Source organism: Aotus nancymaae, unplaced genomic scaffold (genome assembly GCF_030222135.1).
Source record: "Aotus nancymaae isolate 86718 unplaced genomic scaffold, 86718_ANA_hifiasm-v0.15.2.pri h1tg000040l, whole genome shotgun sequence".
Taxonomy (NCBI): domain Eukaryota; kingdom Metazoa; phylum Chordata; class Mammalia; order Primates; family Aotidae; genus Aotus; species Aotus nancymaae.
Genome location: NW_026988454.1, coordinates 100,907,045 through 100,921,526, shown reverse-complemented (window position 1 = coordinate 100,921,526; position 14,482 = coordinate 100,907,045). Strand labels below are relative to the sequence as shown.

General features: G+C 37.6%; 1 protein-coding gene across 1 annotated transcript in view; it reads right to left on the bottom strand.

The window, feature by feature from the left end:
* Nucleotides 1-14,482, bottom strand: part of EYS (eyes shut homolog) — a 2,025,572-nt gene that overhangs the window by 1,216,553 nt on the left and 794,537 nt on the right. Inside the window, 2 exon segments of the mRNA XM_021676159.2 lie at nt 7,660-7,767; nt 7,950-8,046. Of these exon segments, the coding sequence (XP_021531834.2) occupies nt 7,660-7,767; nt 7,950-8,046 (205 nt within the window).

The window sequence follows — 14,482 nt, the reverse complement described above, 5'->3', positions numbered from 1 at the left end:
AATTCAATTTAATTCTCCACCTCTTACACAATTCCAAGACCTAAGCTATGCCACAGACTCAGTCACTCAACAGAAGGTTGGGATTAGCTCTCTGAAGAGAAATCTCTAATATAGTCACAGATATTTTATGTATCTTTCTGAAGCCTTCCTCAGAGGTATCTGAGGCTATTTGCCAGAATGACTGTTTACTGGTGAAAGAAAGATATTCAGACCTTTTAGGAGTTACTGAATACTGCTTCTGAAAGTATACTTATGTTTGAAATGCCACTGATCCACTAGTACAAATACAAGAATATTGAGGTCAGTTCAGATGAGACCACAAACACATCTTCTCTTTTTTTCACCCACTGTTCTTGAATATACAATGTAGTTGATATATTTAGTAACAGACACAATTTTAATGGAATAAGAGCTATTATGGAGGAAAATCCAATTGGAAGATCTTGCCATGTGCCTTTAGACCTATCAAGATTTTAAACTGATGGCAAATCTGTATTCCCATAGTACTTGCAGTGATTGGTATTCCCTTGAAAGAATCGAAAGCGCTTGCCTATGCCTATGTCCTGAATGGTATTGCCTAGGTTTTCTTCCAGGGTTTTTATGGTGTTAGGTCTTATGTTTAAATCTTTGATCCATCTGGAGTTAATTTTTGTGTAAGGTAAAAGAAAGGGGTCCAGGTTCAGCTTTCTGCACACATGGCTAGCCAGTTTTCCCAACACCATTTATTAAACAGGGAATCATTTCCCCATTGCTTGTTTCTGTCAGGTTTGTCACAGATCAGATGACTGTAGATGTGTGGCATTACTTCCAAGACCTCTGTTCTGTTCCACTGGTCTATATCTCTGTTTTGGTACCAGTACCATGCTGTTTTGATTACTATAGCCTTGTAGTATAGTTTGAAGTCAGGCAGTGTGATGCCTCCAGTTTTGTTATTTCTGCTTAGGATTGTCTCAGATACATGGTCTCTTTTTGGTTCCATATGAAGTTTAAGGTGGTTTTATCCAGTTCTGTGAAGAAGGTCAATGGTAGCTTGATAGGGATAGCACTGAATCCATAAATTACTTTGGGCGCTATGGCCATTTTCGTGATACTGATTCTTCCTAACCATAAGCATGGAATGTTTTTCCATCTGTTTGTGTCCTCTCTTATTTCTTTGAGCAGTGGTTTGTAGTTCTCCTTGAAGAGGTCCTTCACATCCTTTGTTAGTTGTATTCCTAGGTATTTTATTCTGTTTGTGGCAATTGTGAATGGGAGTTCACTCGTGATTTGGCTCTCTGTTTGTCTGTAATTGATGTATAGGAAAACTTGTGATTTTTGAATATTGATTTTGTATCCTGAGGCTTTGCTGAATTTGCTTATCATCTTAAGGACATTTGGGGCTGAGATGATGGGGTCTTCTAAATATACAACCATGTCACCTGCAAATAGAGACAATTTGACTTCCTCTTTTCATAATTGAATACTCTTTATTTCTTTTTCTTGCCTGATTGCTCTGGCTATAATTTCCAATACTATGTTGAATAGGAATGGTGAGAGAAGGCACCTTTTATAGGGCCAGTTTTCAAAGGGAATGCTTCCAGTTTTTCCCATTCAGTATGATATTGGCTGTGGAGGCATAGGTAAGGACTTCATGACTAAAACACCAAAAGCAATGGCAACAAAAGCCAAATTAAACTTAAGAGCTTCTGCACAGCAAAAGAAACAATCATTAGCGTGAACTGGCAACCAACAGAATGGGAAAAAATTTTTGCAAGCCACACATCTGACAAATGGCTAACAACTAGAATCTACAAAGAACTAAAGCAGATTTACAAGAAAAAGACAACCCCATTCAAAAGTGGGCAAAGGGTATGAAGAGACACTCTTCAAAAGAAGACATTTATGCAGCCAACAAACATATGAAAAAATGATCATAATCTCTTGTCATTAGAGAAATGTAAATCAAAACCACATTGAGATACCATCTCACGAGAGTTAGAATGGCACTCATTAAAAAATCTGGAGACAACAGATGCCGGAGAGGATGTGGAGAAATAGGAATGCCTTTACACTGTTGGTGGGAGTGTAAATCATTTCAACCATTGTGGAAGACATGTGGTGATTCCTCAAGGATCTAGAAACAGAAATTCCATTTGGCTCAGCAGTTCCTGGGTATATACCCAAAGGATTATAAATCATTCTACAATAAAGACACATGCACAGGTATGTTCATTGTGGCACTGTTTACAACAGCAAAGACCTGGAACCAACCCAAATACCCATAAATGATAGCTTGGATAAAGAAAATGTGGCACATATACACCATGGAATACTATGCAGCCATAAAAAAGGATGAGTTCATGTCCTTTGTAGGGACAAGGATGAATCTGAAAATCATCATTCTCAGCAAACTGACACAAGAACAGAAAACCAAACATCTCATATTCTCCCTCTTAGGTGGGTGTTGAGCAATGAGAACACATGCACATAGGGAGGGGAACATCACACACTGGGGGAGGGACAGTGGAGGTGGGGACGTTTGGGAGAGATAACATTGGAAGAAATGCCTGAAGTAGGTGATGAGGGGATGGGGGCAGCAAACCACCATGGCAGGTATGTATCTATGCAACAATCCTGCAAGATCTGCACATGTACTCCAGAACTTAAAGTATAGTTAAAAAAAAAAAAGAAAGAAAGAATTGAAAGTTGCAGGGGTTGAGTGTTAAGATTTAACATTCTTAAAACAAATAATTTTGAACCCAGAATTTCATATCCAGCCAAACTAAGTTTCATAAGTGAAGAATATATAAAATCCTTTACAGACAAAAAAATGCTGAGAGAGTTTGTCACCACCAGGCCTGTCTTACAAGAGCTCCTGAAGGAAGCACTAAATATGGAAAGGAAAAACCTGTACCATCCACTACAAAAACAACACAAAATGTAAAGACCATTGACATTATGAAGAAACTGCATCAACTAATGGGTAAAATAACCAGCTAGCATCAGAATGACAGGATGAAATTCACCTATAACAATATTAATCTTAAATTTAAATGGTCTAAATGCCCCAATTAAAAGGCACGGACTGGCAAATTGGATAATCAAGACCCATTGGTGTGCTGTATTCAGGAGACATATATCATATACAAAGACACATATAGGCTCAAAATAAAGGAATGGAAGAATATTTACCAAGAAAATGGAAAGAAAAAAAAAGCAGTGATTGCAATCCTGGTCTATGATAAAAAACATTTTAAACCAACACACATCAGAAAAGGCAAAGAAGGGCATTACAAAATAGTAAAGAGATCAATGCAACAAGAAGAGCTAACTATCCTAAATATATATGCACCCAATACAGGAGCACCCAGATTCATAAAGCAAGTTCTTAGAGATATAAACTCCGACACAATAATAGTGAGAGAATATAACACCTCACTGTCAATATTATATATATCAATGAGACAGAAAATTAACAAGGATATTTAGAACTTGAACTCAGCTCTGGACCAAGCAGACCTAATAGACATCTACAGAACTCTCCACACCAAATCCACAGAATATACATTCTTCTCAGCACCACATAGCACTTATTCAAAATTGACCACATAATTTGAAGTAAAACACTCCTTAATAAATGCAAAAGAATGGAAATCATAACAACCATCTCTCAGACCACAGTGCAATCAAATTAGAACTCAGGATTAAGGAACTCACTCAAAACTGCACAACTACATGGAAACTGAACAACCTGTTCCTGAATGACTACTGGGCAAATAATGAAATTAAGGCAGAAATAAATAATTTGAAACCAATGAGAACAAAGACAAGTCATAACAAACTCTCTGGGACACAGCTAAAGCAGTGTTTAGAGGGAAATTTATAGCACTAACTGTCCACAGGAGAAAGTGGGAAAGATCTAAAATTGACACCATACCATCACAATGAAAATAACTAGAGAAGCAAGAGCAAACAAATTCAAAAGCTAGCAGAAGATAAGAAATAACTAAGATCAGTACAGACTGAAGTAGATACATGAAAAACCCTTCAAAAAAATCAATGAATCCAGGAGACGGCTTTTTGAAAAGATTAACAAAATAGCCTGCTAGCCAGACCAATAAAGAAGAAAAGAAAGAAGAATCAAATAGACACAATAAAAAATAATAAAGAGGAGATCACCACTGATTCCACATAAATACAAACTACCACCAGAGAATACTATAAATACCTCTACCCAATTAAATGAGAAAATCTAGAAGAAATGGATAAATTCCTGGACACATACACCCTCCCAAGACTAAACCAGGAAGAAGTCAAATCCCTGAATAGACCAATAACAAGTTCTGAAATTAAGGCAGTAATTAATACCCTACCAACCAAAAAGAGTCCAGGACCAGACAGATGCATGGACAAATTCTATAAGAGGTACAAAGATAAGTTGGTACCATTCCTTCTGAAACTATTCCAAACAATAGAAAAATAGTGACTCTTCCCTAACTCATTTTATGAGGACAGCGTCATCTTGATATCAAAACCTGGCAGAGACACAACAAAAAAAGAGAATTTCAAGCCAATTACCCTGCTGAACATCAACGCAAAAATCCTCAAAAAAATACTGATAAACTGAATCCAGCAGCACATTAAACAGCTTATCCACCATGATCAAGTCAGCTTCATCCCTGGCATACAAGACTGGTTCGACATACGCAAATCAATAAACATAATCCATCACATAAACAGAACCAATGACAAAAACCACATGATAATCTCAATAGGTGCAGAAAAGGCCTTTGATAAAATTCAACACCTCTTTATGCTAAAAACACTCAGCAAAATAGGTATTGATGAAACATATCTCAAAAGAATAAGAGCTATTCATGACAAACCCACAGCAAATATCATACTAAATGGGTAAAAGCTGGAAGCATTCCCTTTGAAAAATGGCACAAGACAAGGATGCCCTCTCTCACTACTTTAATCAACATGGTACTGGAAGTTCTGGCCAGGGCAATCAGGCAACGGTAAGAAATAAAGAGTATTCAAACAGGAAGAGAAGAAGTCAAATTGTCTCTGATTGCAGAAGACATTATTTTATATTTAGAAAACCCTATTGTCTCAGCCCAAAATCTCCTTAAGCTGCTAAGCAACTTGAGCAGTCCTAGTATACAAAATCAATGTGCAAAAGTCACAAGCATTCCTATTCATCATTAATATACAAACAGAGAGCCAAATCCTGAGTAAACTCCCATTCACAATTGCTACAAAGAGAATAAAGTACCTAGGAATATAGCTTACAAGGGATTTGAAGAACCTCTTCAAGGAGAACTACAAACCTCTGCTCAAGAAAATAAGAGAGGACACAAACAAATGGAAAAACATTTTATGCTCATGGATAGGAAGAATCAATATTGTAAAAATGGCCATACTGCCCAAAGTAAATTATAGATTCAACACTATTCCCATAAAGTTCCCACTTACTTTCTTCACAGAATTAGAAAAACCTACTTTAAATTTCACATGGAACCAAAAAAGAGCCCATATAGCCAAGACAATCCTAAGCAAAAAGAACATATCTGGAAGCATCATATTACCTGACTTCAAACTATAATACAAGGCTACAGTAACCAAAAGAGCATGGTACTAGTACTAAAACAGATATATAGACCATTGGAAAGGAACAGATGCCTCAGAAATAACACATCTACAACCATCTGATCTTTGCCAAACTTGACAAAAAGAAGGAATGGGGAAATGATTCCCTATTTAATAAATGGTGCAGAGAAAACTGGCTAGTCATATGCAGAAAAGTAAAACTGGACCCCTTGCTTACACCTTATACAAAAATTAACCAAGATAGATTGAAGATTTAAACATAAGACTTAAAACCATAAAAATCCTAGAAGAAAATCTAGGCAATACTATTCAGAACATAGACATGGGAAAAGAATTCATGATTAACACCAAAAGCAAGGGCAGCAAAAGCCAAAATTGACAAATTGGTTCTAATTAAACTAAAGAGCTTATGTACAACAAAAGAAACTATCATCAGATTGAACAGGCAACCTACAGAAAGGGAGAAAATTTTTGCACTCTATCCATCTGACAAAGGGTTAATAGCTAGAATCTACAAGGAACACAAACAAATGTACAAGAAAAAAAAAAAACAAAAAACGAACAACCCCTTCAAAATGTAGGTGAAGGATATAAACAGACACTTTTCAAAAGAAGACATTTATGCAGCCAACAAACATGAAAAAGAGCTCATCACTGGGTATTTGAGAAATGCAAATCAAAACCACAATGAGATAATATTTCAAGCCAGTTAGAATAGAGATCATTAAATAGTCAGGAAACAGATGCTGGTGAGTATGTTGAGAAATAGAAACACTTTTACACTGTTGATGGGAGTATAAGTTAATTCAACCATTGTGGAAGACAGTGTGGTGATTCCTCAAGGATCTGGAACTAGAAATATCATATGACCCAGCAATCTCATTACTGTGTATATACCCAAATGATTATAAATCATTCTATTATAAAGAAACATCCACATGTATATATATTACAGTACTATTCACAATAGCAAAGACTTGAAACCAACCCATATGCCCATCAATGTTAGACTAGATAAAGAAAATGTGGCACATGCACACCATGAAATACTATGCAGTCATAAAAGAGGATGAGTTCATGTCCTCTGCAGGGACATGGATGATGCTGGAAACCATCATTCTCAGCAAACTAACACAGAAACAAAAAACCAAACACCGCACATCTCATTCATAAGTAGGAGTTGAAAAATGAGAACATATGGTCACAGGGATCAAATATCACATGTGAGATCTCTCTCTCTCTCTTCCCCCATCCACCTCTCTCTCTCTACCTATCTATATATATGGCAGATGCCATATTTAGCCATTTCTAGAAAGGCAAAATTAAATATCTCAAAATGTATATAAAATTATTCAAACTCATTTTATTATGAGAATGCAGGGAGACTACAATATGATACAATTCTACACAAAGCCTAAAATAAAACATTCTAATAATGCCAATAAAAACAGTTATTCACTGTTGTTAAGAGTGCAGAAATTGTATTTTCCAATTGAAATAAAAAAAATAAATGTGATTTAGTAAATGTGACAATGTTTACACAATAATTCAGCAAGTCTATTTCTAGGTATGCAACCTAGGATAGTACTAGTGCTTGTGTACTTAGAGAAATATTTGAAAACTTTAATGTCATTGTAGGTAAGACAAAGGAAGTAAATTGCCCAAATATCTACAACCAATAGAATGATAGATAAATGTTGGCATATATTGAAGATGAAATATTCTATAAAATGAGCAACAGATACATGCATCAACAGGAATTACAAATATTACGTTCAACATTTTCAGGAAACTACACACAATATTATTTTACCTATTTAACATGGAAACTAAAGCATTTTATTCAGGCATACATACAAACAAAATTATAAACTAATGGCAAGGGTGGTGAATAAAAATGTGAGAATTTTGACATAATTGATTGGGTGAGAGAAATGAAGATGTACTGGTACAAGCACAAATGTATCGGCAGTGATCAGTTACCTTAGTTACATAATAGGCACATATGTGCTCATTATTTGCTGAATTACACATATCAAATAAATTTAATGAAAAGTATCTTCTAACCTGTTTGTCAGATCCACACATGTTCCATTATTTTTGCAAGGTTCAGAGGAGCATTCATTAATTTCGATTTCACATAGAGATCCAGAAAACCCAGCTCTGCAAATACACCTTTTAAACATAAAATTTAGTAACTCCATTAGTATAGATATATAAAATCAATGCTTAAATGAATTATAACATGGCAAGTTTTCAGTAAGTATAAATGTTGCTTAATTTATCTATTAAAATTCTATACCTAGAATTATCTAGACACATAAACATGTATCTAGATACTTTTTAGTTTTCTGTACCTGAAATTGTTGACCATAGCTTCACAGTCACCATAACCCTCACAGGGAAGGAAGAGGCACTCATTCATGTCAATTTCACAGTGTTTACCTTCAAATTCTGCAAAGAGTATGAGATAAGTATGGATGAGCAATTCTTATAAAGTAAAAAAAATCAGAATCAGTGATAGTCTAAATAATATGCTCATAATGGAGGTTAAAAAAAGAAAAAGAAAATAATTAATCTCAAGCTTCTCATAAAACTCCATTTCACATAATGTGTGCATAAAAACATGCCAGTTACTTGATTAATTAGTTCAAATGAAAGAACCAAGGGAGCAATACTTTACTAAATCTCCTGAGAAGGTAGAGATGTTGCTAATGTTGCTGTTGTTTTAAGGTATTTAGATGTTTGAATAGAAAGAATTGAAATGATCTGGAAAGCAAATGAATTAATGTGATGACCAATCTCAAAGTAAAATGGAGCTTCAATGATCAAATTTATTCAAGGCAGTTAGCAGATGAGGCAAATTACTTAATTGCTTTTTATATCCAAGTGATTCAAAGAAAACAAATTATTTTGATTCACAGCTACATAATCAGTCATCCATTTAAACACAGGCCGATTATATTAAAAAATGAACATGAAAAAAATTTTACAGGCTGATAAAAGAGACAGTTGTAAGTATTCCAACAGATTTGTGTCAGAAAAAACCTGCATTATATCACTTTTTAAAATACAATGAAATATACTAGTATTTATAATAACCAGTTAAACAATTATATGGTTATATATTAACTAAGTATAATAAAATATATGCTTAAAACCATTTTTCTTGTTAATTTCTTTTTCTGTACCAGTTTAAAAACATAGGAAACAAGAGTTCCATTTCTTTTGCTTTTTCAGTGATATTACCAAGTACTAAATAAATGCAGCAACATGATACAATATTATAAATGTCAATATGAAGTCAGGCTAATTTAGTTTGAGGAACAAAGAGTCATTTGAGTTAATTTAAGAAAACTATATTCACTGTTTGCATACACAGACTGGAATTGGGACTGAGAAGCATTAAAAGGGAAATAAAGGGGAAGCTACCGTCGCGAGCAAGGTGCGGCAGCGTTGGGCCTTGGCTCCAGCCTAGCAAGCTGAGGTGAAAGCCCTGGAATAAGGGATCCAGGTTAGAAGTTAGAAACCCGAGATCCAAGATGGCCGCTTAGGAGGAACTCGGGAATGCAGCTCCGAGAGAAAGCACAGAGGGTGAGTGGACGCCGTATTTCCAGACTGATTTTTACTGCCCACAGACCAGGAGATTCACACGCAGAGAAGCCACACGGGTCGCCAGCGCCACTGGCGCCGCTGGCTTGAACGGCGCAGCCGCTGGGCCGGCACCCTGAGGCAACGGCTCACTGTACAAAGTGAGAGAGTCTGAGTCCCCTATAAGCCAGCAAGGGGAGCTGAAACGGGGAGCCAGGCCAGCACCACGAATCTCAGAGCCGCGGCTTTAGCCAACGCAGCGGCTCCGGAGGCAGATCAGATGAGACGGTGTCCCCTCTTACCCAGCAAGAAGACCTGAAACACAACTGAAACCGGGACGGTCCAGCTCTGTGGAGGAGGGGCGTTCTCCATAGGCACCCTGCTGTTCCCAGGGCAATATACCAAGGCAATCCGCCACTACAGAGACTCCGTCACTACAGAGGCGGGCCAACATAGCGGAAGCAGTTCTAACTACACCCAGAAGTTCACACGGAAGCTGGGTGGAGCCCACAGCAGCTTAGCGAAGCCTCTGCAACCTGAGTGTGACTAGGCTGCCACCTTGTGGGCAGGGAAAACAGCAACCGCACAGGGGAACATCATAAAACCGTAAATCCCTGGGACAGAACACCTGGGGGGAAGAGCAGGGGGTTTATGAGTTCTGCCACAGCAGACTTAAAATTACCAAAATCAGAAAGACAACAACTACAAAGTCAACAGGTGGATAAATCCACAAAGATGGGAAGAAACCAGCGCAAAAAGGATGAAAACACCCAAAACCAGAACACTTCTCCTCCTACAAGGGATCACAACTCCTCACCAGCAAGGGAACAAGACTGGATGGAGAATGAGTGTGATGAAATGACAGAATCAGCTTTCAGAAAGTGGATAATAAGAAACTTCCGTGAGCTAAAAGAACATGTTCTAACCCAATGCAAAGAAACTAAGAACCTTGAAAAAAGACTTGACGAAATGCTAACAAGAATGGACAACTTAGAGAGGAATATGAGCGAATTGATGGAGCTGAAAAACACAACACGAGAACTTCGTGAAGCATGCACAAGTTTCAATAGCCGAATTGACCAAGCAGAAGAAAGGATATCAGAGGTCGAAGATCAACTCAATGAAATAAAACGAGAAGGCAAGATTAGAGAAAACAGGGTAAAAAGGAATGAACAAAGTCAACAAGAAATATGGGACTATGTGAAAAGACCTAATCTACGTTTGATAGGTGTACCTGAATGTGACGAAGAGAATGCATCCAAGCTGGAAAATACTCTTCAGGATATTATCCAGGAAAACTTCCCCAACCTAACAAGACAGGCCAAGATTCAAGTCCAGGAAATACAGAGAACACCACAAAGATACTCCTCTAGAAGAGCAACCCCAAGACACATAATCATCAGATTCACCAGGGTTGAAATGAAGGAGAAAATACTAAGGGCAGCCAGAGAGAAAGGTCGGGTTACCCACAAAGGGAAGCCCATCAGACTCACAGCAGATCTCTCAGCAGAAACCCTACAGGCCAGAAGAGAGTGGGGGCCGATATTCAACATACTTAAGGAAAAGAACTTTCAACCCAGAATTTCGTATCCAGCCAAACTAAGCTTCATAAGTGAAGGAAAAATAAAATCCTTTGTGAACAAGCAAGAACTCAGAGAGTTCATCACCACCAGACCAGCTCTACAAGAGCTCTTGAAGGAGGCACTACACATAGAAAAGAACAACCAGTACCAGCCACTCCAAAAACACACGAAAAGGTAAAGAGCATCAACACAATGAAGAATCTGCATCAACCAAAGGGCAAAACAGCCACCTAGCACCAAAATGACAGGATCCAATTCACACATAACAATATTAACCCTAAATGTAAACGGACTAAATGCCCCAATCAAAAGACACAGACTGGCAAATTGGATAAAAAGCCAAAACCCATCAGTGTGCTGTATCCAGGAAACCCATCTCGCATGCAAGGATACACAAAGGCTCAAAATAAAGGGATGGAGGAAGATTTACCAAGCAAATGGAGAACAAAAAAAAGCAGGAGTTGCAATTCTCATCTCTGATAAAATAGACTTTAAAGCAACAAAGATCAAAAGAGACAAAGAAGGACATTACATAATGGTAAAAGGATCAATGCAGCAAGAAGAGCTAACGATCCTAAATATATATGCACCTAATACAGGAGCACCCAGATACATAAGGCAAGTTCTTAAAGACTTACAAAGAGACTTAGACTCCCACACAATAATAGTGGGAGACTTCAACACACCATTGTCAATATTAGACAGATCAACGAGACAGAAAATTAACAAGGATATCCAGGACTTGAACTCAGACCTGGAACAAGCAAACCTAATAGACATTTACAGAACTCTCCACCCCAAATCCACAGAATATACATTCTTCTCAGCACCACATCACACCTACTCTAAAATTGACCACATAATTGGAAGTAAATCACTCCTCAGCAAATGCAAAAGAACGGAAACCATAACAAACAGTCTCTCAGACCACAGTGCAATCAAGTTAGAACTCAGAATTCAGAAACTAACCCAGAACCGCACAGCCTCATGGAAAATGAACAACTTTCTCCTGAATGTTGACTGGATAAACAATGAAATGAAGGCAGAAATAAAGACGTTCTTCGAAACCAACGAGAATGAAGACACCACATACCAGAATCTCTGGGACACATTTAAAGCAGTCTCTAGAGGAAAATATATAGCAATAAGTGCCCACATGAGAAGAAAGGAGAGATCTAAAATTGACACCCTATCGTCAAAATTGAAAGAGCTAGAGGAGCAAGATCAAAAAAACTCAAAACCTAGCAGAAGACAAGAAATAACTAAGATCAAAGCAGAATTGAAGGAGATAGAGACACGAAAAACCCTTCAAAAAATCAATAAATCCAGGAGCTGGTTTTTTGAAAAGATCAACAAAATAGACAGACCACTAGCCAGACTAATAAAAAAGAAAAGAGAGAATAATCAAATAGATGCAATAAAAAATGACAAAGGGGATATCACCACAGATTCCACAGAAATTCAAACCATCATCAGAGATTATTACAAACAACTCTATGCACATAAATTAGAAAACCTGGAGGAAATGGATAAATTCCTGGACAGCTGCCTCCTCCCAAGCCTAAACCAGGAAGAAGCTGAAACCCTGAATAGACCAATAACAAGGTCTGAAGTCGAGGCAGCAATTAAGAGCCTACCACCCAAAAAAAGCCCAGGTCCAGATGGGTTCACAGCCGAATTCTACCAGACATACAAAGAGGAACTGATACCATTCCTACTGAAACTATTCCAAATAATCCAAAAAGAGGGAATCCTTCCCAAATCATTTTATGAGACCAACATCATCCTAATACCAAAACCTGGCAGAGACTCAACAAGAAAAGAAAACTACAGGCCAATATCCATGATGAACATAGATGCAAAAATCTTCAATAAAATAATGGCAAGCCGATTACAACAGCACATCAAAAAGCTTATCCACCATGATCAAGTAGGATTCATCCCGGGGATGCAAGGCTGGTTCAATATACGCAAGTCTATAAATGTAATTCACCACATAAACAGAACCAAAGACAAAAACCACATGATTATCTCAATCGATGCAGAGAAGGCCTTCGACAAAATTCAACAGCCCTTTATGCTAAAAACCCTCAATAAACTAGGTATCGATGGAACGTATCTCAAAATAATAAAAGCTATTTACAACAAACCGGCAGCCAATATCATACTGAACGGGCAAAAACTGGAAGCATTCCCTTTGAAATCTGGCACTAGACAAGGATGCCCTCTCTCACCACTCCTATTCAATATAGTACTGGAAGTTCTAGCCAGAGCAATCAGGCAAGAAAAAGAAATAAAGGGTATTCAATTAGGAAAGGAGGAAGTCAAATTGTCTCTATTTGCAGACGACATGATTGTATATCTAGAAGACCCCCTCATCTCAGCCCAAAAGCTCCTGAAACTGATAAGCAACTTCAGCAAAGTCTCAGGATACAAAATCAATGTGCAAAAATCACAAGCATTCCTATACACCAATAATAGACTTAAAGAGAGCCAAATCAAGAACGAACTGCCATTCACAATTGCTACAAAGAGAATAAAATACCTAGGAATACAACTAACAAGGAATGTAAAGGACCTCTTCAAGGAGAACTACAAATCACTGCTCAACGAAATAAGAGAGGACACAAACAGATGGAGAAACATTCCATGTTCATGGTTAGGAAGAATTAATATCGTGAAAATGGCCATACTGCCCAAAGTAATATACAGATTCAATGCTATCCCCATCAAGCTACCAATGACCTTCTTCACAGAACTGGAAAAAACCACCTTAAACTTCATATGGAACCAAAAGAGAGCCCGCATAGCCAAGTCAATTCTAAGCAAAAAGAACAAAGTGGGAGGCATCACACTACCAGACATCAAACTCTACTACAAGGCTACAGTAATCAAAACAGCATGGTACTGGTACCAAAACAGAGATATAGACCAATGGAACAGAACAGAGGCATCGGAGGCAACACAACATATCTACAACCACCCGATCTTTGACAAACCTGATAAAAACAAGCAATGGGGAAAGGATTCCCTGTTCAATAAGTGGTGTTGGGAAAACTGGCTAGCCATATGCAGAAAGCAGAAACTGGACCCCTTCCTGACACCTTACACTAAAATTGACTCCAGATGGATTAAAGACTTAAACATAAGACCTAACACCATAAAATCACTAGAAGGAAACCTAGGCAAAACCATTCAGGACATAGGCGTAGGCAAGGACTTCATGACCAAAACGCCAAAAGCATTGGCAACAAAAGCCAAAATAGACAAATGGGACCTAATCAAACTCCACAGCTTCTGCACAGCAAAAGAAACAGTCAATAGAGTGAATCGGCAACCAACAGAATGGGAAAAAATTTTTGCAGCCTACCCATCTGACAAAGGGCTGATATCCAGAATTTACAATGAGCTAAAAAAGATTTACAAGAAAAAAACAAACAAGCCCATTCAAAAGTGGGCGAAGGAAATGAACAGATACTTTACAAAAGAAGACATACATGAGGCCAACAAACATATGAAAAAATGCTCATCATCACTGGCCATTAGAGAAATGCAAATCAAAACTACATTGAGATACCATCTCACACCAGTTAGAATGGCAATCATTAAAAAATCTGGAGACAACAGATGCTGGAGAGGATGTGGAGAAATAGGAACACTTTTACACTGTTGGTGGGAGTGTAAATTAGTTCAACCATTGTGGAAAACAGTGTGGC